We start from the raw sequence: 24706 nt of genomic DNA, 5'->3' as shown, positions 1-24706 counted from the left end.
TTATTTAAATAAATTCTTCGTTCAGGGAACTTACTTGCACTGCTCTCATGGTTGAAGTTTGGAAAACTTGAGCTCTTTGTTTCACTGTGACTGTATGAAGCCATGCTGTTTCCCTGCTGTATATATACCTGGTCTCATATAGGTCAAAGTGGAATACTTTTTAAGGAAGTGTCCACAGAAAAAAAAAGGAAGGTATCCTTAAAGGGGTTTTTTGACATAGCATAAAAATAAATAACAGAGAAAAAAAGAAGAAAGAGATACTAGACCTGCATTGACGATGATAGCAGATCTACATTGTCGCAGACTTGGGGAAGATACGCTCGAAGGCAAAGAAGTTCTTCAAAAAGAATCACGCACGAAGCAGGTGTGCGCAGACGCGATCTGATGATAAATTTAAAAAAAAAAAAAGAGAGAGAGAGAGAGATTCAGTTTCTCTCGAAGCGGTTCCTCCTGCTCATAAATTTCATCTAATTTTCATTTTACGCTTAAGGATATTATGCTTACTGGGGATGAAATGGAAATGAGAGAATTTCCCTTTCGGATGATACGCTAAATTCAGGATCATTTCTGAAAAATCACGGGCATCAGCAAAAACAAGAAAGATTCAAATTAACGGAGGAAACCAGTTTAAGAGGGCGAAATTTTACTGCTTTTCGTGAATTTTTTTAACAGAAAAGAAAAAAATCAGAATTTGTTTAAACTTGGAGGATATTTTATTCATCTTATGAGTATACCTTGTAATTTTTTCAAGTTATTTCCACCAGAAGTAGTGGAGTTAGAATCTACTGTCCATGGGCAGTTGCCATCAGAGCTTGTTGACGGTGGGCATTACCGAAGCCACAATTTTTATCTGTAATCATTGCAATTTTTTTTCCCTGTAAACAACATATTTCCTGAGAACATGAACCTAATTGTTATCAAAAAAGCTGAAAATTGCATGTTTTTGAGGTGTTTGATTAAATTGTCATATTTTCCTACCATTTTTACTTTCTTTTACAAAAAAGAAAGTATTGTGGGGTCTAGTTGTGCACCTCCCCTTTTGGTTGCCTTCGGGGTTTCTAAAGGGGTCTTTTGCCCCTTTTCGGGGGGAAATCATTGTTAATTTCAATGTAAACTCAAGTGGTGTTATAATTTGGCGGACACTTGGCGATATATCGCCTGGCTTTTAGTCGCCTTGTCACCAACTTGGCGACAAATTTGGCGATTTTTTTAAAATTTTTTTAAAATCTGTTTCAATTTAGCCACTGTTGGTGATATTTAGAGAGTTAACTATTGAATCACATTAAAATTGCCAGTAGTGGGGAAATGACATTAAACTGGAGTAAAAGGAAGTCATGTGATGCACACATCAGTTTGTTTTCTTTCTTTTTTTTCAGATTTCTTGCATTAATTTTTTTTTTATTTATAATATCATCCCAGAGTTATATAGGTTCATATGAAGCAGCGAGAAGCAAAGCAATGTAAGTGGCAAAACTAAAAATTTGGAGATAACCAGTACACATGGTAGGGGAACCTCTCCTCTGTCTTGGGGCAAGATATAGTACTAGAAGCCCTGGTAGTTGTTGCTATACAGCATAATTTAGAAAAAAATTTCAATGAAAGCCTACCTAGGATGTTATCTTTAAACGCGTTTTACTCGAAAATGTCCACCTACATCCCTTTGCTTCTCACTGCTCCGTATAGAGTATAATTGAATAAAGAATATTCACAAAAAAATTTCAGTACGATGGGTCAATAACTTTTTGAGCTAGAATGCCCACTAGTTGAAAAAAAAAGTTGTTTCGAGAAAAACGCATTTGAAAAAATCTGCTGTGAACATTTTCTAATCTCCACAGTCACTTAAGTGTCCATATCATCGGAACTAATCGGAATTTTTCACTAAAATTTTAGCAACATATTCTTGATTTGCTTTACTAACATTATATGACATAAAAAAGTGAACTTTTTGACCCGTCTAAGCTGGTTTCTCCAACTTAAAAGTCAGTAACCTTCTCGAAATTAACCTGGAATGATTTCTAAAGAGTTCAGAAATCTTCCCAATAAAAGCCAGTCACGTTTTTGGAGCACATCATATCAGGAACCTTGCAAAATGTTTTAAATTTTTTGGCAGTAATTATCTTGAATCTTCCTGAATTACCGAGAAGAATTTCAAAGAATTTATCAAGTTTCGCCAGAGCTAAAGCAGTCGTTTCCAAAATTTTAAACGTATTTTTTGCTGAAAGAGCATACTTAAAAACATAGACCATTTTTAAAATAATTTGTTTAAGTTTAATATTTTTAAAACAATTACTTAAATCGGAGCGCTTTCATTGTTTAAACTTCTGTCGTGTGACATCACAAATGATGAAATGCCATTCAGTGTTGCCATTCACAGAGCAAAATATTTAATTCGCATCTTTACTGACGTTTATTGGCAACGATATGGTTGATAGCAAGCATAGAGCGCAATATTTAATTCGATCACTTCTTGATTATCATAACGTGGAACCACGGTAGAAAGATTCGCCAAACTGCATCATTGGTGACATCATCAAGGTCACGCCTTGTTTAAAAAATCGGACATTTTAAAAAATTAATTCAAAAATAACTGTTTGGAAAATAAAAGTGTTTTCTGGGTCCATGATTTTTTTTTTTTTTTTTGCTTATTCTATCAATTTCAGTGACTTACTACTTTTGTATCTTCTTTTGTACTACTTTTGTACTACTAAATGTACTACTTTTGACCGAAGAAAACAACCCCATTGCAAGCAAACACTGAAAAACTCATTTGCCATGAATTATTGCAAAACTACAGCATCCAAAGACGGCAATTTCACCCTTGATAGGAGGAGATGATTAATCTGGAATGGCTATAACAGGACTAAAGGCAAAACACTCAATAAAAAAACATTATCCAAACACTGGTAGCTGAAAATATTTTATCACAACAGTGAGAGATCCACATCCATGATACAAAAAGTGAAGATCAAAGCTATTTGTCTGAATCTTGGTTTATAGGTAGCCTGAGAGCCTGACTAGTGAATGAAAACAAAATTTTGTCGCTAGAAATATCTAAAATTGTCAACATTAAGGGTTTTGTACATGACATTAAGAGCATTTTTAATGGCATGTATTAAGAAAAACTGGGAACTTTAATAGGGTAGTTTCCAAAAATTTAAAAGTATTTTTGTTTCTGAAAGAGCGTGTTTGAAAACGTAGGATCTGACGATTTTTAAAATAATTTGCTTAAGTTTAATATTTCTAAAAAAATTCTTAAATCGGCGCGCTTTCATTGTTTATATTTCTGAAATGACATCACAAATGATGAAATGCCAATCATTGTTGCCATGTGCACAAAATAAAATATTAAATTCTCATCTTTACTCACATGTATTGGTAACGATATGGTTGATAGTAAGCAAAAAGCGCAATTTTAATTCGCTTCTTGATTATCATAACGTGGAAACGCTGTTGAAAGATGCTCCAAAATGCATCATTTGTGACGTCATTCAGATCACGCCTTGTTTCAAAAATCGAAGTTTAAAAAATTAATTAAAAAATAACTGTTGAGAAAATGAAAGTATTTTCTAGACCAGGCCCGTGTCCAGATTTTCATAAAGGGAGGGGTTTTAAACTTACCAGTAGGGGGGGGGGGGAGAATTCAACCCCCTTACAGCTTTTAGTTTTACGACAAATTGCCGATCCCAGTATGGCTTTTATTCACATGTAAGGACTGCTGTATTCTTGAAGGATACCTCTAGCTGTACAAGTTACCAAAGTATTCCTTCGTTTCACAGATTCGCTTTAATCAAACTTTGCTCGCTTCTTTTTAATTAAATCTGTTTACTATGTAGTATATTGCAATGAGTATTAAAAACTCTTCACAAATTCTTTTATAATGTAGAATGTATATCAGGTTGTTATGTTCTGAAATAATGCTTAATAAACTAAACAAGAAAGAGCTCTTTGCAGATGCAAATTACATAGCCAAGCACAATCACTAATGCATCTTCATAGATGTAACCTATGCCAAATTCACCGTAAGCTCCTTACAATAAGCAATATTCTTTCTTTGCATTGGTAGATCATTCAGCCCTTCGTCCGCCATACTTTTTCCGAAATATTACATCAGTTTGTAAGGCTTTAGCAGTTGTAAATCGCAAAAAAACTTCAGAGAGAAAATTAAAATAAAATAAAAACGCTGAACGCAAACTTTCTTATTAAAGTAAATTTAAGTCAAATATATATTTTATTCATTTTGCTTATTTTTTCCCCAAGGGAGGGGTTTAACCCCTAAAACCCTCCCCTTGGATACGGCGCTGTTCTGGACCCATGTTATCATTTTTGCTTATTCTATCGATTTCAGTGACTAAAAGTAGTACTTTTGACTGAAGGAAACAACCCCATTGTTCTGGTACAAGTTTGTAAGGGTTGAAATGAAAAAAAAAAAAAAAAATGCAGCATTCTAGCCAACGAACATTTCTACTGAGATGACAAATACAACATTTTCTAACCATTTTCTATTTGCAATTGTATAGAAGAAAGTTACCTTTACCAATTCATCTAAGAAAAAATTCGTGAAACCTTGCTTTTCAAAACAAATTACGACATATTCATTCATTGAGTTGCATTTATTCCCTGAACGGACTACCCTACTTTAGCTTTTATCATCATGCTTCGAGATGGAGCCGCACCATTTTTGCCTGTACCTCTCGCTGGATGCTAAAACATTATTAACTACCAGTGTGAAGATAATTGATTTTCTTCACGAAGTTTCCCTTTAACTCTGCTACCCCTAATTAAACTGAATACTTCAAGTAAGTGATAAAAATAAAGTTGAACAAATGCTATATGTTCATATTTTATTTCACTTAACGGAAATTATTTGAAATGCTTCAGATTTTGTCCTTTCGAGAACTTCTTTGTAGTTACTAGGTAATTCCTTTTACTCTTGAAACTTGAAGCTTATATGCTTCAGGTATCCGACTGCGTTATAATTGGCATTTTCGATGAAATTTCCGAAAACAATGTAGACAGACTCTCTGGCTTTCCAAAACTATCTTACTTTTTACTTTTCGTGAATTACAACTGGTTTTGAACTTATTGCTTTTACGCTTTCATTCAGGGCTGTATACAAGGGAGGGGGGGGGGCTTAGGGTTCAACCCCCGCCTCCTCCTTTGAAAAGTTCGGTTTGACATTTAAATTTTCGTTTAGATTTAAAAATGTCCAAAAATAGTGTTCCAAAACTTAAATGTCTTTTATATGTATATTAATTGCATAAAACGCTTTCATAATAGATAACCCGACGACTTGAACATTAGCACAAATAGCGCAAAGTTCCGCATGAAAATTATTAAAACCTCCCCGAAATTATTTTCTGGTTACGCCCCTGTTTTCATTCAATGATATACTACGTGAATTAAAGCTTTAGTAATATTTTGTACTAAGTTTTACTTCATGGACCTAAGTTTTGAAACTTTGCATTTAGTAGCCTGACATATTTGTGTTGTTTTAAATATTCTGCACTTAGTATTAAAACGTTTTTGCATTACATTTAAGTTTTCTCTGGATACGTTTAAGTTTGCATATTTTGCTCTTAGAAGTGTTACACATTCATTCATAATTTTGCTAAGTTTAACTTTTATCGTTTCCTGATTACAACTTTTTCATTTTTTTTCCCTCTGTTTTTTTCTAGTTGAATCTTAGTTTTGATCTTCTGCTCTTAAAAGTTTCACATTGTCCTTCTTGGTTTTGATACGTGAGTTTAATTTTTAATATTTCGTGATTAGAATTTTTACATTTTTTTGCTAGGCTCCACTTGATTTATCTTAGTTTTTATCTTTTGGAGTTAGAAGATTTAAAAGTTAGTGTTCTTTATGTATTTTACCTTTAGTACGTACGTGTTCTGCTAAGTTTATATTACGGAACTACAATTGGATGCTTTTTACTAAACTTTTTAAAATTTTATCACAAATTTTACCATATGAATTTATGTTTTGATACTTTGTAGCTACTACTTTTAGTAGTATTAGTGTTCAGTTTATATTTTGTTCATAAATTTCTCATTTTTATATCGCTGTTTTATATTTTCGGTTTAATTTTTAGCCTACTTTCCCAGTAAAAGTTAGAGAAAGAAGAAAAAGCATGAAAAAATTCTTTATGCATCTTAAAACTATCACCAAAAAAAAAGGTCAAAAATAAAGAAAATAATGAAATTAGTATCGAAAAATTAAAATTGGAAAGTAGTCTTGAGATGGAAAAAAATATCTGCCAGTCTGTCAATCCCCCCCCCCCCCCAAAAAAAAAGAACTTTTGAGTGAATAGTCCGGTTCGAACATTTTTTTTCCCGAAAGATCTCGGAGAAGATTCCATATTCCCGTATTTCTTTTTTTGATTTGAACAATTTTTCGTTCAATTTTGAACATTTCAAAAAAAAAAAAAAAAAACCTTAACATTAGCGCCTATGAAATTCAAGGCAAATATAAATCCTCCTGATCTTAGAGGCGAATTTGCTTCAAACAAACCATGTAGGAAAAAGTTTTTGAGGAAGAGCATGAAAAGAAAATATCTTTTTGGTTTGAACAATTTTCCGTTCAATTTTGAACAGGAAGCAACATTACATTAACAGTACCTTAACATTAACGGCTGCGGCGAAACTAAAAGTCAGTACAGATCCCGAATTTAAAGGTGGATTTACTTTAAACAAATTTTGCTTGTTTCCGTAGACCTGGTTTTTACAGTAAAATAATTACTGTTGGTAAGATTTGTTTTCTATTTTTTCTCTAAAGTTTTAATTTATGCATACAGCTTTTGGCGGAGAAATTTGGAGTCCTTTATGTTTCTTCTAAACAAAGATATGCGCAGACGATTTTTTTTTCATAATGAAAATTATTTCGTTAAGTTGACATTTTATTATTTTTTATTTATTTTGAAAGTACATTTAGTATTTTTTAAATGATTTTTTAGCAACAGGGGATAAAAACGATTTTCTTTCATATAATGTATTTATTCTAATGAACTTATCATTTTTAATTCTTTTCTCTTTCTTTTTGAAAAGAGGTCAAAGATTTTTTTAATGAAAAAAAAAAAATGTATTCTCTTACAGTGTAGGTTGAAGGAAGGTTCGAATCTCTCGGAAAATTTTTCTGAATTTAAGTTCATCAAACGCACTTGTGGATCATAGTTAAAATGATAAGAAGAGGACCATAGTTAAGATAATAAGAGATCTCTCCCCTGGATTAGAAATTGCTCCAAAAAAGAAATTTCATTCGATTTGGATGATTTTATGAGGAAAAATTCGGGGACTCTTCACGAAAAGTTTTCGAAATTAAAGTTCTAAAAACGTAGGGGAAAAGGGGGCTCATGTGAGCGCGGGGCACATGGGAACATGGTATGTTTTACTAGGATAACGTCAAGCAAAATTTTTTTTAAATTCTCAAGTAATGGCAGTATTAGCCCTACTCCTTTACCAAACTTTCAGAGCAAGGAGCCAGTTTATGTTCCTGTGGTGACAGCTTCTTTGTTTTAGCTGATGCTGATGTACTTTTATCACTATCTTCTTTGTGTAAAAACATATTTTAAACTACTTAATCCTCCAAGTGAAACGATACCTCTGGGGGTGCTAGTACTAGGTAGCTATTAGCTCCTGGACTAGTTCTAAATTCTCATTAACTGTTCGATCCGGTGATGGTGCTGCCATCTATCGGTACGTAAAATAATGGAGGCAAGGCACTTAGTATGCAGTCCTCGACATAAATACAGTTGCAGTCAGTTGTGACTCTGAATAGGAATAGGAATAGGAAACTACTTAATAAGCTAAATTCAATCATTGCAAACCATTATATGAACATTCACGTTTATTTATGTCAATGTTTGAAATTTGTAATTAAATTTAAAATTATTTATGTTGAAAATTAGTTCTAAGGTAGATGACGGGGCACTTGTGAACTCAACATGTCGGGGCACATGTGAACAGTTCCAATATCCTCTCCGCAACAAAAATATTAGTGTAAGCTTACTATAAGTGTTAAAAAAAGATGTAAAGATTTATAACTATTATTTCACTGCAGTCAATTTGTAAATTTATTGTTAATTATTATTACATAATTATTAATTATTTATTTTATTATGTTTTATTTTTTAAATTCTTTAATTATTAAATAGTTGGCCAAAAATTTAGTGTTATATAATGTTTGCAAGGAAAATAAAAACAAAATATTTTTCTTTAACTAAAAACTGAGGTTTAGAATAATTTTAAATTCATCATCATAATCTGTATGAAGCTTAAACGCACTATACAAGAATAAACTTCGCAAAATAAAATTGTTCGACTCTTTGTATTGTTTAGTCTTATAAGGTTTTCTTGTCAATCCAGTGATGAGAACATGCTATGAAATTTAAAAATTTGACAGTGAGCAGAGTTGTATGTTTCGGCAAAAATATTTTCTCAATGATAATTTGCTGTACAATTTAAACTGACACAGTATAGATTAAAACCCTTGAATGCATTTATTTTCCTGTCTCAAATGCAAATTGTAAATTCAATTTTTATTAAAAAAAAAAAAAAATCTTTGGAAGCATTTGTTTAAGCAAGTTTAATATTACATTTATTTTTAGCTAGATGTCAATGAAAACCAAAACTAGAATTTAATTAAGGCATGTTTAATATCTTTTATAAATTTACTGAGGGCAAAATTTAAAAACTACGTAAGTTGTCTGTAAAAATTCCATTTTTTGTTCCTTTTTAAATATTGGCAAAAAATCTATTTTTGCTGGAAGGGGAAAACCGTGGTTTTTTCTACCCGTGGCGAAATATTTGCCAACCCTGGCAAACACAACTTGAATAACTCATTTCTTGTTCGAAATATCTCTACTAGAACCATAGAAAAAAGAGGATAGGGCACATATTTTTTTAAATGCAAGAAAACTATAAATTTGCTACATCATATTATGATATATATAATGATGATTCACCATATTTTAACTGTCACAATTAAAAGCAAGTTTTATATTCCAGAAATACAGTGAGTGAAAATGTCTCATTTGTGCAAATGGCTTTAGCAATACATAAATTTTGTACTACAAGGCAGATTAAAAAAAAAAAAAAAACTAAATTTATTAAAGAGAGCTAATTTATTAAAGAGAGACTTGACAAAAGAAAATGTAATAGAAAAATTATTTAAATTTTCAGCTATTTTAAGGGTATTTTTTAAAAAATTTAAATTTTTGTCATACATTTGTGTTTTACTTTCAATGTGTCGATATTTGTTGTGTATAATAAAGACATTTTCTGTACTTGGTACATATTCTGTAGTTCTTTCACACAATGTCTATTCTGTAGTTCTTTCAAACAATGTTCAAAATTTAAGATTAAAGGCATCCACATTTTTAGTGTAATTTATTTCTTATGTGTTTATACTCTAATTCTAACTATGCACAGTTTTAGACATATTTTTTCATTAAGTAAGTGCGTTTAAGCTTCTGAAATTGTGTGGTAATCGGGGGAAATAAATAACTACTCTACATTCCAAAAATGCATTCACTAACAACAAAAATGAATAAAAATAAGAAAAAAAAATCTCTCGAAAGAAATAGCTTTTTTCATTGTTGTATGTGATAAATAAAGCATTTTTGTTGCTCCGACAATAAAAATTATAAAAGCGCCGCACATTTATTTTTCTTTCTGAACGTTTTCCCTATTACTCTATATTGAATACCATTGCTTTCTTGGGTAGAGTTTTCCCCTTCCCCTCTCCCCTTACCCGCTCTGTCCACGGTTCGGCTTCAAGTGCGCGCAGCAAGTTTACGGCTTTAGGCGTCTCCCCTTTCTCTGCATCCTCGTAGGCTACGACTCAGATCGTGAATAGACGCTCCGGAGAATTGAAGTGAAGAAGTAATTATTTATATTCTGTTGCATGCCGGTCCTTTTAAAGTTTACAAACGAATGCTCTTACGATAGAGTGTAACTCATAACTTAATCCGTAATTGACTGTTCTTCAAGCTTTAAAAGTTATTATGTTTTGTTATAAAGGTTTCCGGAAATTTGTATCTCTTAGAAATCCATACCGAGTTTCGTACTTACATACCATAAAAGAAATCTTGCTACAGAAACCTGTAGGGTCAAAACTTTTCATGCAGGTACTTTTTAACTGTTCAGGTATTAGGTTAAGGTATTTCAACGTCAGGAATTATAGTTGCACATTATTCTTCCTTCTAAATGAAGGGAATGGGAGATGGGTTACCCAGAGTCTCCCGATGTTTTAGGCGATTCTGTATCGTTATATTATTTTTATAATTAGTCACAGATGACGGCACACAACGACATCTTTTTTTTTGAATTCGACAATTACATAATTTAGGTTTCAAGAACAGTATGCAACTTTTTTTTATTGTAGTTAAACTTCAAAGAACCATTTAGAAACAAAATTTACCTCAAAATAAGATGAGTTGGTTTCAACATCACTCTTTTGTAACAACTTGATCTACACTGTTGCCTGGTAGTTAAAATGGTTTGTTGTTAACTCTTCATCATCAGTTAGGCTTCTTAATGACGATGAAAGAGGATCTAGTGAATTTTTGTTACAGTCGACTCCCACTACAACGTGATTTGACTTACGGGAAATGGCTTTAGCACAATTTTTTCACCAGTAAATAATTTTAGACCCAACGCGAATTCCTCACCTGCTATACGAAATTTTTCAGAAGGGAATTGCACTGTGAAAGTATTGGCTTTGTTATTGGCAAGCTAAATTTTTTTTTTTTTTTTTTGTGAATAAACCTTCATTCCTTTAGCATCACTGGCAGCGGAAGTCCCCACACCGTACTAGTCTGAACATAGCTTTGTTTGTGTATAAAAATAACTGCTCCACATTTATCATATTTTTATCACTCAAAACGCAAAAGTTGATGAAATATAACACACCTAAGAGGGCTGTTTCATCTAAAGTTTGTGACGATAGAAAGAAAAAGAGAAAGTTTCTGATAGTTAAAGGAAAGCTTAAGGATCTCGTTGTGCTTGAACAACTAAAAAATGCATCAAAGGTATCACGCAAATTAGGTGTTAGTGAAAGTTTTGTATGTATAATTAAAAGTCAAGAAAAAGGAAATCTGTAAAAGCTTGCAGAGTAATGTCTAAGCAAAATGCAAAAATTATGAAAATGGAAACTGCTTTTGTATTGAGAATTAGAGAGACCAGGAAGAGTGGTGTTGCCATAGATGGATACTTTATAAAAGAACTAGCGAAGCAACTGTATTTAAAAATATATTAGATTTGATTATGCAACATAAATCATCAACATCTTCATTTTTCAAAGTTACAAATATCATTACTGGATCTACTGTACAGTATTATTATAGTACATCATTACATCCCTTCAAGTCAGCCTCCAACTCAACTGGAGCTGGGAACTGTGAGGTGGTAAAAGGTTAACACCTGCACGACCACCCTGTACGAGTGTAAGGCAAAATACAACGAGGTTTTCCCCAGTTTCTCGAGGGGACCTTTCAGACATCATACAACCCAGATGCCATTCATCCATCAGCACGGTGCCTCACACCTTCGATTGGGTGTCCGTTTTAGTTTCCTCTTACGACACCCATGAACTACGTTGGGACTATCCTGCTCCGGTCACCACCCGGAAATGTATGACATTATATCAGTTTTATTTATGTAAAATTATTAATTCTCACGAATTTTACAAGCCAGTTGTAATCCTGAAAATTTAGGCCTCACGAAATATTTTTTAAAAATAAAATTTGCTTTGGGCATAAAATTTGTGAAAATTTTATCTCATAAAATCCCTGGCATTTTTTCCTTCATTTTTGGGGAAATTATGGCTTGCAAAAATTATGCTTGCTTTTACAGAACATGTAAAACATATTCTGTAAAAGGATTTCAAACTGTATATAGCTTGTGGTCAAAGATTTAGAGACCATCATCTTTTCCTCATTATATAATGCCAAGAGGCCACTTGTGAAATGAGATTTTTACACTTTGAAATAAAATTTGCACGAGCTTTAGTAATTTTTTTGGACCTTACTGACAATCAATGGCTCAGTTTTATATAAAACTGTAAATGAAAAATCTATTAGTAGGTGGCACTTCATTCAAGAATTGTGAGAAAAATGTTTTCTCTCACGAGAAAAGATGCGGCAAAAGAGCATATGACAATACAAATGAAAACCAAGGATGTGTCGTGTTTTGTTGGAGACAAGTTATACTCAAAGGTTAAATAATACTATTTTATAAAAGATAGGTTGGTTTCTATTGTATGCTACAAATTGTAAAATTCAAATGCTGAGTTATATTGATTTTTACTTTTAAAATGAAACGTTCAGTTTTTAAGTGCTTTATGTATATTTTACTGGTTTACTATCTGGTGTCAAAATGTAAGTTTATGTGTAACTTTGTTCAAACATGGTGACCATGAATAAAATGAAAAATTATCTCACTTTTTCCATTGTAGGCATAATTAAAAAAAATTTAAGTAAAAAGTGGCTTTTCTGCTAATTATTTTTTCAATATTTTCGGAAAAATGACGGATTATAGATTATTGATAACTAATTAGTGCATCCGTTGTATATTTGAAATTTTTTGTCTGCTCAACATATTTTGATCTTCCAATATTTTCTCCTTAGGGTTGGGTTCGAGCACTCAGAAAACACAAAGAAATCTACTTTATAGATTTAGTGGATGGTAGTAGTGCAGAAAGATTGCAAGTTTTAATTGCAGCTGACAAACAGTATGTATTCTTATTATTTTGTTGTTTAGAACAAGAAGTATTTCAATCTCTCAATTTATGTTTTGAAATCAAAACTTTAAAATAAGTTTTATTGTGATCTGCTTTCTTTTTAATTGTTAACTGTACTAGAATTACATTAAACCCTTGTTGATTGAAGTTATTGCTTTTATGATCAACTAGAAAGTCTCCCTTCATGGTATGATGAGTGAAAATTTGCTTCTACATTTGAACACAGCAATTGAATGTTTGATGATATTTTGGCAGTTTAAGTTTTAACCCTAACTCCAGTGGATTAATCCTTAACTCCAGTAGATAGCGATCATTGTTGACCATTTTTACATTTCTTCATTCTCCTAAAATGAGTCTTACCAGTAAAACAGAATTAAGTTACCAGATTGAGTTCAACCTTGTCACAATAAAGATTTTCCCTGAATTTTAAACATTACCAAAACTTATTATATCAAATTATCATGCCGTGGCACGAGTTTCATTCTTGAAACACTGAAACACGCGGGTTACTTGATCATCTTGATCATCGGCCATCATTTATATGAGAATGAGACGTTGCCTTGACGCTTCAAAATATTATTTAAGTTCTTTTAGTGTTTTAATACATATTGTCGCACAAATCGCAACTTCACCAAGAAACAAAGGAACTTTAGAAAATATATGAACTTTTTATTCAAATTTACTTAATATTATTATATATATTTTACTTAATAATATTATATTTATTTATATTTGTGCATCAGTAGTGAGTTGGTGCTGGAAAACAAGGGAAATCCATTTTGTGGTACTTTTCTGGTGGAAAAAATTCCATATTTATAAAAATAATTAACCATGACTCTGGATTCTCATTGACCTTTGGGTACTGAAAAATTTACAAATTCATCCCAGATGTATAAAGCAAATATATCACTATAATTTTTTTAAAAATGGGTATTGCTAGAGAAGAGTTGGAAAGGGCTTTCATTTTATTTAAAAAAAAAACTAAATCTATATGACTTTAGTTTTTCTAGAAAGTGCACACATAATTTTACAACTTTCTTTTTACATAAATATGAACCTATGATTTTATTCATTTATTTTTTCACTCCATACCCTGTACCTTTCGGGAAGGTATGGATTGTATTCATCTGAAGCGCTGCCCTATGCTGTACTCCACAAGTTTTTGAGAATGCTACTGGAAAGCAAGAGGACGAATGGGGCCATAGACTTTTTCTACTGTTATTCAATTGTTGTTCCTTTGCTCATTAGTTAATTTATTTTGGATGTCGATATTGTCTTTTGTCCAATCCATCAGAAAAAAAATTCATTTTTTCATACCTTTATGATATTTATCACTATGATACTATTAGAATAAGCAAAATCGTCACTTGCATTATTTGGGGTGGATCATTTAAAAATGAAACTTTAGAATTCCTTACAAAAAAAGAAAAAAGAAAAAAAAATTGAAACTCATACACCTAAGAACCAGTTACTGAGAATATTATTGTGTAAGGGAGAAAATTTTTTCACTCCTTATAGTTTTCTTTTCAAGTATACATCTTATCAAAATATATTTTTTCTTCACTAAACCATATGATTTTGTTTTCTTGCTAGTTTCCATTAACAAATAATTTTCCTTCCAGGTGTCCCAGTTACGGTAGCTCTATCCAAGTAGAAGGTAGTCTAGTTAACAGTTCTCACAAAGGTCAGACAGTTGAATTTCATGCAGCTAGTTGGAAGGAAATTGGAGGCTGCCATTCAGTTAGTAAAATTACTCTTGGGGGAGTCTTATTCTTTTTCTTCCAAATTTATTAACTTAAAGATTCGTTAAATTAAGGAAATTTTAAGCATTCAAGCTGATATTCAGAAACTTAGGTATATTTAATTTGTAGAAGCATTGGATCTTTTTATTTTACATGCGGTGCTTTCTTCAGGCTGATAAAGTGTGGCCTCACAGAACCTTGTGATATATATATCTATATAAAGCTAACCAAATTCCAAATATTAAACAAATTATACAAAAATAATGCTGATAAAAAAGAAAATTGCAAATAGCTATTAAATAGGAAAAGATAAAATTTGAATCCAGAGCTCATCAGCCGTGGAGGATTCATTAAATATGGTCAAAAGACCAAAATTTTAACTATGAACTAAAAGAGAATGTTTAAGCTCCAGTACATGCAATATAAAGTAACATTGAGCAAAAGCACCACATGCTAAACTATAAACAATAAACAAGAGCTCAAACCTAAAACTAAAAGCAGGGGGTTTCGCCTCGACTAATTAGGAAAACAAGTTCCGATAATTAGCCATCCACGCTTGACCATTTTTTTTGAAATTGTTACAATTCGTAACAATTTCAAAAAAAAAAAAAGAAAAGAAACAAACAAAGGTTTTCACTATCCTTAAATAAATTGCAAGTTTTTTTATGAATTTCAATTCTCTGCAAAAAGCTGGTGTGTTAGATTACTATTTAATTGAGGTTATTAATCATTTATGTAATATCTCGCTAAAAGAAAGAGTTCTGTGCAACTTTGTATAAATTACCAATTTGTTCCTTACACAGAATCGTTTTGAAATCAGTATTAATGTAAAAGAAACCTTTGTATTTGATCTCTATTAAAAGCATGGAAGAGTCATGATGAGACAACTTGAATTGTGTTTTGAAAGTTGGATATATTTCTTCTGTAAGATTTTTATGATTTTATTTTCATTTAAAAAACCAGACTTCTTTAAAATAATTTAATTGAGGGAATATTGTACTACTGTGAAGGTGCTGTTTAGGCATTTAATTTCTTTACGAGGTTTTTTAAACAACTCTATTTTTTGTCAAATTCTTGTATAGTATTGGATAACCTTGTTGAATTTAAATTACTTATGCTCTCATACATAAGGAATTGCTGCATTCTTAATATCCCTCAGAATGATTTAGTATTGGTATTTAAGTGCATGTGGTGCTTAGGATTCTGGACACTAAAGGGAGAAAAAAGTTCTTATTTATTTTTAGTAATGTGTATCTTTCATTCTTGTTATTTTGTAAGAATATCGTGATAGTGTTCTTTCAAATATAACTTTGTTCTTTCATTAGGTGTTATATTTTTGAAGTATTAGCTGTAAACCCAGTGCTTGCTTTGTTACATTGTTTTTTGTTTATCATATCAAGATGTTATGCTAAAGGGAACCCAATACAATCAACTCCTGCTACAACACAATTTTACTTATTTGAAATGGCTATAATGCAAGTTTTTCAGGAGTAATGAGTTTTAGAGCTGAGGCTAATTTCTTCCCACAAAGCAAAAATTTTTAGCAGAATAATTTCGGCAGAATGCAGAAGATAATTTATCATTCTTTCTTGTTATTCCTCTTCTTCTGACAAATTGCCTAAAGTCCATACAGTATCAAGAGGAGACTGATAACAATCTGATTGCTCAGTGTAAATCCTCATCATCTTCATCTTTAAAGTTTTAACGTAATTACAGGGGGGGCAAATAGGGGGGTCAAGAGGGGGCGGTCGCACCCCCAAATTTTTTAAGCAGAATGATAGAAAATGGGTGAATTCAATTTATGTAAGTCGGAAATCAATGTTCATTAAAAAAATCTCGCTGGTTCTCACTATTTGATGAAGCTCGACACATTCCCAGACTAGAAAAAGTGTTTTTCGTTATTTGGATGATAACTTAGAAATTCACGAAGTATTTTTCGGCCTTTTCTCGGCTAAATATTTCATACTTGTGTGCCCAGTGTAACGATGGTATGTCCAATAGGAGAGGCCCGTTCAAAGTGGTGTGGCTGCAAGGTAAACACAAGGAAAGTCCTTGATATTTTACATTCACTTTTACGCATTTTTTTAAAAAAAGTGTATATTTATTTAATGAGTGTTCATCGCTTTCTTTTGCTAGAAACACGTTTCAGCTGCTCAATGCATTATCTGCTTTTATAGAAACTTCTTAAAAATGTATGTGCTTATTGAATTTAAAAAAAAAAAAAAAAATCAACAAATACCTTTTATGGGACTCTATAGTTATGCAATCTCGAAGTGACACAAGATGGTCTTCAAGAGTTAAAATCATAAGAACCTTCCTCTATAACTTCAAAGTAGTGATTTGACAACTGTGAGAATTATTGCAAAACGATTCTTTCAAAAGCTCATGCCCTTCAGCATGTATGACTTCATTTGAATTTTTATTCAATTTGTTTCTATTGCGGAAAGTGTTTTAAAAATGCTTTACTCTATCAAAACATCTTCAATCCGCCACACTTAATTTTCGGATTATTCAAGCCACAGTTCAATCTACAATTGATCTGTGCATTCATACTACCATAGTTCAATCTGCAATTGAAATTGAAAATAGATTTTACATAGATGCATATTTCAATCAATGGTGAAATGTTTTCAAAAAAATTCTTCCTCCGAGCCAATTCGAAAAAGGCGCTAAAAAAAGAAAAATCCACATGATGATGTGAAGTCAAACACTGATTTTTTAATATTTTGTATGAAGTAATAGATTGTTTTTCGAATAAAATTAACACAAGATTTGATGATAATTATTTTTCTGCATGGTAGGCTCTATATTATCTGGATTGGATTTTTTGAAAACGAAAAATAAAATGTTTCAATTATGAGTAAAATTTTTAGCACTAGGCAAGAAAAATTACAGGCAATATACCGACAGACCAGTTATCACATCCAGAGACTGCAGTTCCGTCCTTGTTGTGGACTCTTCAGCCTGGAATAGTGAATAACAGAGCTGGTGGTCATTGACATCTCATTGAAGCTGAGTGCGCCCACGAGACTAGATTATTCAATGATGAAAAATTAAGCTCCTTGCAATTTTTTAAGTTGCCTGTGTGATTTTGAAGAGCAAGACATAAAAAGTGTTTTCATACATAACTTTGTTACTTCAATTATTTTTTAACTATTCCAATCAGCTCAGATGGTAGAGAAAATTTTTTGTTAGGTTAGAGAAATCTTTTCGAAGCACAATGAGCAAAAGAAAGAAAAAACCTTTTCTATTTAGCTGTACTGGCAAAACAGCATGACACTGGTTACTGATATTAAGAGGATTCCCTGCTCTTCTGAATTCCAAAAAACATGCATTAAAACTTTTCCAGAAGGTATAAAAAAATCAGTATCAAGATGTTTTGTATGATAACTTATTAGAAAATGAATCAGAATTTTAATTGCGTCTAAGCACTAATTTTTATTCATATTAAACCGATTTTATGACCACTTCTTGTTAGCTAATGTGTGTTTGTTACCGCACTGTGGTAATACATATTTAAGAAACTCGACCCCCCAAATGAAATGCTGAAATGCCGCCCCTGCGTAATTACTATATCTACTGTATCGTACTATTATAGTGCTGCATTTATTATTACTACACACATTACCTAGGGTACTGTTTTATTTTTCCTCTTTTTCCCATTGATCTTGGTTTTGTATATTGTAACAATATATTATGTTGAATAATACAATTTTTTTTTTAAATACAGTAAAACTTCATTTCTTTATGTAAAAAATGGTAATATATAGTTTAGACATGGTATATAACAGTTTGAGAGGTGTTTACAAAAATACCTAAAATAACTAGGTGTGTTATATAAAAGTACACTCCACAAAGCGAAATTTTGACTTACGTGAGTGGTCTTGGAACACATCCTTTGCGTAAGTTGAGACTCAACTGTAGTGTGTAAACATTTCACTATGTAATTATAAATTCACAATGTTGACCTGCGGATTATTTTTTAAACTTTTTACTTGATATTTTGTGAGTTCTTTTTGTTTTTTTGCCTGTGTGAATATTTTTGATGGAAAATATATTTTTTTAGAGCAAAAAAAAAAAAAAAAATGTTTTCAACCTCTGCTAAAAAAAGAACACTATTCAGTGCTAACAAGTGTTTCATAAATTTATAGTTCATTTTAAGAACTTGATTTTGTTCCGAATTTGGAAATTAAACACTATCTCCTTATGATATCCTAATCAGAATATTTCATCATTAATGTGATATTGATTCCTGTGAATAGAAAAGAAAATAATGAACCCTAAACTCCCATGTACTGTTTACTATGTAAATATGTTGTATGATCTAATTAATTTAGTATTTTTTAAAAATAGGATTATCCTTTCGCATATGGTCAGAAGTATAGTCCAGAGTATGTTAGACAGTATTTGCACTTGAGACCTAGGACAAGGAAGTTTTCGTCAATTCTTCGCATCAGGAATGTTGCATCTTTTGCTGTACACACCTTCTTTCAAGTAAGAAACAATTTTGTATGTTTTTAAATCAATTATGAAATTTCTCTTTTTCTTCAACTTGCTCGTCATAGCATTTTACACCGAATTAGCGTAAATTATTCAAAAGTTAAAAACATTTATAAGCATGATCTATAGAATATTGAACAGTAATGGGAAATATAGCTAGTGATTCACCAAGTTTCTGGCTCATGTCATACCACCGTCAACAGCACTGTAAAAGTTAAAAGAATCTATCAGGTGTTTTTGCAGAGCGTTGATGGGAACAGAATGTTAATAAAGGTTCGTCTGAGCTACAGATACATAAATAAACAGTCTTCATCCCCGTGATGAATTACTTCTTACTTATATGCGAGTTTCCATGTTGTATAAATGTGAGACAAATTCTCAATTATATTATGAAATTTAGTTTCTTAAATTTTGAATTCGGTATAAACTAATTCTATTGGGCTCAGTTTTTACTTCCTTTTACAAAAAAGGAAGTATTGTATTCGCGAAAAAAATTTCCACTCAAAAATCAACCTTAATTTCCATTTTACTCACCCCTGAATGAATATTTTTTTTTTGACTCGACCACAAGTGCACCATAAGTGCCTAAGAACATATAGACACACGAAATATCCATAATGACGATTCCCGAGTTAATTACAACGAATTTTCTCGTGATGTCTGTATGTATGTATGTGCGTATGTATGTCGCATAACTCAAGTACGGTAAGTCCTAGAAAGTTGAAATTTGGTACGTAGATTCCTAGTGGGGTCTAGTTGTGCACCTCCCCCTTTGGTTGCATTCGGGTTTCCTAAAGGGGTCTTTTACCCCTTTTTTGGGGGAAATCATTGTTAATTACGATGTAAACTCATGTGGTGTTATAATTTGGCAGACAGTTGGTGATATATCGCCAGTCTTTTGGTCGCCAAGTTTTGTTGCCAATTTGGCGATTTTTTAAAAAAAATGTGTTTCAATTTGGCCAACGTTGGTGATATTTAGAGAGTAAACTATTGAATCACATTAAAATTGCCAATAATGGGGAAATGAGGTTAAATTAGAGGAAAAATAAAAGTCATGTGATGCACACATCAGCTCATTTGTTGTTGATCTTCTAGCTTATGCTTTTCTTCTTTTACAGGAACAGGGCTTCTGTTTCTTACACACTCCTATAATAACAGTAAATGACTGCGAAGGGGCCGGAGAAGTGTTTTCAGTCAAAGCAAGTCAGGTAAATTGAATTTCTTTTTGCTTTCTTCTTTTAAAACTTTTGTTAAATGTTTTTTTCCTTCAATTCTGGCAGCCCATAATACCAAGGAAATTATTTTTACATTAATTTGATTCCCTTTAAAGTCTGAAGGAAAGGCTTTTACAAAAGTTTGCTAAGAATGTGTCTGGCAGGTATTGGGCTTTTAGATAGGTAGCAGATAAAGTGGGATGAAGGCAATGTAATGCAAGTTATTGCATGTCGTCAATTCATCAATTGAGGGGCTGACATAGGGAAGACAGTAAGTCACAAATTTTAAGTTTTTTGTTTTTTTTCACAGAAAAAACAGTAAGCACTCAAGCCAATGGCATGGAATAAACAGTAAGCCAATTAGTAAAAATGGTTTAGTTTTTAAGAGGAATGGAAAATGGTTCTTGTATCTAGTTCACAGTATTTGACCTGGCATCTTTTGCTTCCCCTGTAAAATTTACTTTTTGTGATTTATTGTCTTCCCCATGTCAGCCCCTCAATTGTTTGTGCTCGCATGTACAAAACCTTTTTGAAACAATTGGGTTGTTTCCCATTAAAAAAAAAAATTCTGAAAGAGCGTAATGGAAAAGATGGAGTGAATTACTTTTCTTTTTCATAATTTTGACTTATTTTCTCTCTTAAAATCTTAAAAGAAGTTCAGTCATTGTTTTCATTTTCGACGTCACAATTGAACAAGTCACAAGGGCTACCAAAATAAAGTTTCAGGACATTGCCAAACTTCACCAAATGGATATTTTACTTAACTAATAATTCTCGTTCGACTAATAATTGCTTGCAGTGAAAAAAAAATCACCTTGCCCAAAAAGACAACTACACGCTCTGTTTCTAGATGGCTTTCTTCACTTTTGACGTCACTCGATGACATATGTTGCTTTAGAAATCAGACATTTAAAAAATTAATTAAAAATTAAATGTTAGGAAAATAAAAGTATTTTTTGACTCCATGTTATTTTTTTTTTTGCTTGTTCTATCAATTTCAGTGATTAAAAGTAGTATTTTTGACTGAAGGTAACACCCCCATTGCATTTTCTTTACTGTATTATTTTTTTCAATAAACTTCATATTTATAATCCCTCAAAAGTGTTTAAATAAAAGAGACTAATCATAAATAACAATACCGTCAAAGTCGATGATAATGATTTAGTATTATTAGACATGATGGTTTGTACAATGCTGTTTTTTGAACAGAAATTAACTCAATCTCAAAGTATTTTCGCATCAAAAATTTTAACGAAGTTGTAAAAGGCAGGTTTTAACTTTTTAGTATGTAACTAAACACATAATGAGTTTTCTTTTTATAAGCTAGGAAGTGACTCCTAAACAACCTGGGACAACCATTTCCAAATGCATTGACGGTAAACTGCCAGAGGTAGCAAGCATCAACAAAGAATTATCAGATGATTCAGATATCGATGAAGAACCATCAGCTGAAACCGAAGAGTACTTTGGTTCCCAAGCATATATGACTGTGTCTGGACAACTCCATCTAGAAGCCATGGCAAGGTAATATTTTATTCTGCTTTGTACCAAAAGAAATGTGAGAAGATACAAACTGTATGGATTAAAATTTAAATTATTGTCTTGTCTGCTAAACTGGTATTGCTTTTAGGAACAGTCTTTTTTCACTGGGTGCAATCCTAACACAACCTTTTTTTTTTTGCTGTTTAAAGGAAGGTCCGGCTCAGCACAGATGTATTGACAGTGACTTATATCTAAAGAGATTGTTATAGCTAGGATTTGTTTTCCCAAGGCAAGAAAAACTCCTTGGAATTTTTTACAGACGTGATCATTTTGAAGGAGTTTAATATACAAAGACTAGACCATACCAGGTGTAAATTCAATTAAAAAAGTAGAAAATTAGTGAAAGTAAAAAAGGGTAGGGAAAGAAATGTTAATTATTTTGATTTTCTACATTTAGTTTCATTTTGAATTAAAAAAACAATATGATGCTCTGAAAACTTTTACCCCCCCCCCCTCCTTTATTTTTCAATGTTAAATTTTTATGATAAATACAAAGCCAGAATATCAGGGTTTAAGCTGAGTTCGAAACTTCTTCAGAAAAAAATCTTAAGTTGGGAAGAAAAAAAAAAGCTCTACCAAAATGTCGAATGTTGAAGGATACATATTTTTTTTTAATGCCTCAATGTATTTTGTCTGCAACTGAAAACTCATTCAAAGTTTTGCCATGACATCTTTAAAGAAATAAATACAAAGTAGTTATTTGTATTTGATTTGACGTAAAAAATTTAGAATTATACTTATTATAGAGAAAAAAAAGTTTGATTTTCGAAATTGAACAAGTGCCCTCCCCCCAATAAATGCATTATTGGGGAGATATACCCATTACGTTTTAGTGTTGTTGAACTTAACAGTAGTTTAAACAACTCAGCTAAAACTTACAATAAGATTAAGTTAAATATCACCATGCTTGTGTCAATCCTCTCTTGGATCATGCATTGTTTATATATTTACTTATTGACTTGCTTTATTTTCATACTAGCTGCATTGCCCGGTCTTGCACGGTCTACCTCGAAAATAAAAGTTTTGTCACGTGACGCATGTTCAACAATCAGGTTTCAATCAGAAAAAAAAAAAAAAAAAACTACAAAATTTCCCATCAAAATAATCATTCTCAAAGAAAGAAGTTCCTGAAAAAATTAAATGAAACCCTCCATAAATACAACTAAAATCCTGAAAAAAAAAGAAAGAAGATAAATCACTAAATAATAATCAAAAAGGGAAATTTTTACCTCAAAAAAAAAAAAAAAAAATTATTTAGTAACTGTCGAGGAAAAAAGTGGCAACCTAATGAATGCTAATTTAAAATGAGATCGCGCAAATGATAATTTTCCGATTTAAAATTTCTGTTCCATTAGTCTTAGCTGTGCTTCTTATTTATTTTTCCCGGTGATTTTACAGCCTTTATTTTTTATTTGAAGGAAATGGATGAACTGTATGGGTATTTTTTGTGGGTTTTCCAATGGCGTTAAAATTGAACTGGTTGGGTAATTATTTCAGGTAGAAAGAACCATTAAATTTGAATTTGAATGGTTCAGTTCTTTTTTGACGTTTGAAAACTCTCCTACGTTCCTTCTTGGGTGCCCACGTACCCCAATGCTAAATTTGGTGGAGATCCGACTAAAACTGTGTATTTGTATAGGGAACACACACACACATATATATTCTCTGCTTTATTTATATAGATTTTAGATAGTGTTTTCGCATTTTGAAAACTATGCAACTTTAATGGAAACCATGGCTCAATAACAGCAAGAGGTTCTGCTGGGCTTACACCTGATAGACCACCCCTGCACAAATATTGACCTACCATGGTAAATTAAGGATTTTTACATCTTATGTCATGCCACCCCTAAAGATTCAGGCTAACAGCTAAAGGATGAAAGAAAATTCAATACTTTTACTTTTATTGAGGCTAAAACTGAATGGTGTGAAATTGGAGAAAATGCTTTTTATGTGATAGTTTTTATTATTATTATTTTTTTTTGAATGTTTTCAATTTTAAATCCATCAATAAAAATTCAACTGTAAAAGCAAGTCTAAACATCAGCAACATTATTCCTGTGAAACGATTGCTCATGAAATAAAATTCTCAGGTAACTCTTAAAACTTCTGTTGAAAAATGCCATGAAAATCAAGTATGTGATGCATCTTCAAACGTTGGCAGTATTTTTCGCTTGCAGCTGCAATTCTAGTGATTTTGTATTAATTGACTAGTAGTCAAAAAATGGTATTTTTTAAATTATACTTTTCAAAAGATGTATTGTTAAATTCAGTGTCCTGAATTGAAGTATAGCATTTTCTCTTGAATGTAACTCAATTTCTGTCTTGCAGTGCTATGGGACCTGTTTATAATTTTGGTCCTGTCTTCAGAGCTGAAAATTCACGAACACGACAGCATGCAAGTGAATTTAGCATGGTGGAAGCTGAAATACCATTTATTAGCAATCTAGATTCCTTATTAGAAGCAAGTATAAAATTAGATTAGTTTATTTTATTTGAAAGTGTTAAAATGTATGTTGTTCAAAGAATTTATTTTTATTGGTTTTACAATTTATTGAAAAGTATAGTCATGTCTTAATTTCTTAGCATCATAAGCCTTTAGGTTAATATGAAAAGCAGCTCAGCTTTTTGACAAAGATTACCGTATGATATCTATCTACCTACCTATCTCTTGATCTATTTGTACACTGTACTCCCGATTATCCCTGCTAATTAATGCATGGGTGTACCGTATTTTCGGGAATAAGCGCCGCGGCGCATACAAGAAAAAAAGTAAAAATAATGCCTGTGCGGCGCATATAATGGGTGCGGCGGGTACAGTGTCGTTTTTATTTTTTTCAAGTAAAAAAAAAAATCTGAGTTTTTGTCAAAAAGTTGAAAATGCTGCCAATAGATGGCGCCACATCAATTCTTTTATTTTGCGAAGTCCTTTGCCCTTCGACCTAAGGCGACGAGGTCGAAACGGGGAGGGAGAGGAGG

The 24706-nt window shown here is 31.9% G+C and overlaps 1 protein-coding gene across 1 annotated transcript; it reads left to right on the top strand.

Moving 5' to 3' along the window:
- The first annotated feature begins 277 nt into the window (after window positions 1–277).
- Window positions 278–24212, top strand: LOC129232054 (probable asparagine--tRNA ligase, mitochondrial). The gene is made up of 7 exons (XM_054866290.1): window positions 278–364; window positions 12617–12720; window positions 14352–14469; window positions 18825–18965; window positions 20090–20179; window positions 21513–21709; window positions 24059–24212. Exons 1-7 carry the CDS (start codon window positions 278–280, stop codon window positions 24210–24212), a joined length of 891 nt encoding a protein of 296 aa, XP_054722265.1.
- Window positions 24213–24706: the final 494 nt, after the last annotated feature.

The sequence above is a fragment of the Uloborus diversus genome, unplaced genomic scaffold (assembly GCF_026930045.1).
Source record: "Uloborus diversus isolate 005 unplaced genomic scaffold, Udiv.v.3.1 scaffold_1013, whole genome shotgun sequence".
Taxonomy (NCBI): domain Eukaryota; kingdom Metazoa; phylum Arthropoda; class Arachnida; order Araneae; family Uloboridae; genus Uloborus; species Uloborus diversus.
The sequence above is the reverse complement of the archived record's forward strand: the minus strand, read 5'-3'. Positions and strand labels throughout refer to the sequence as shown.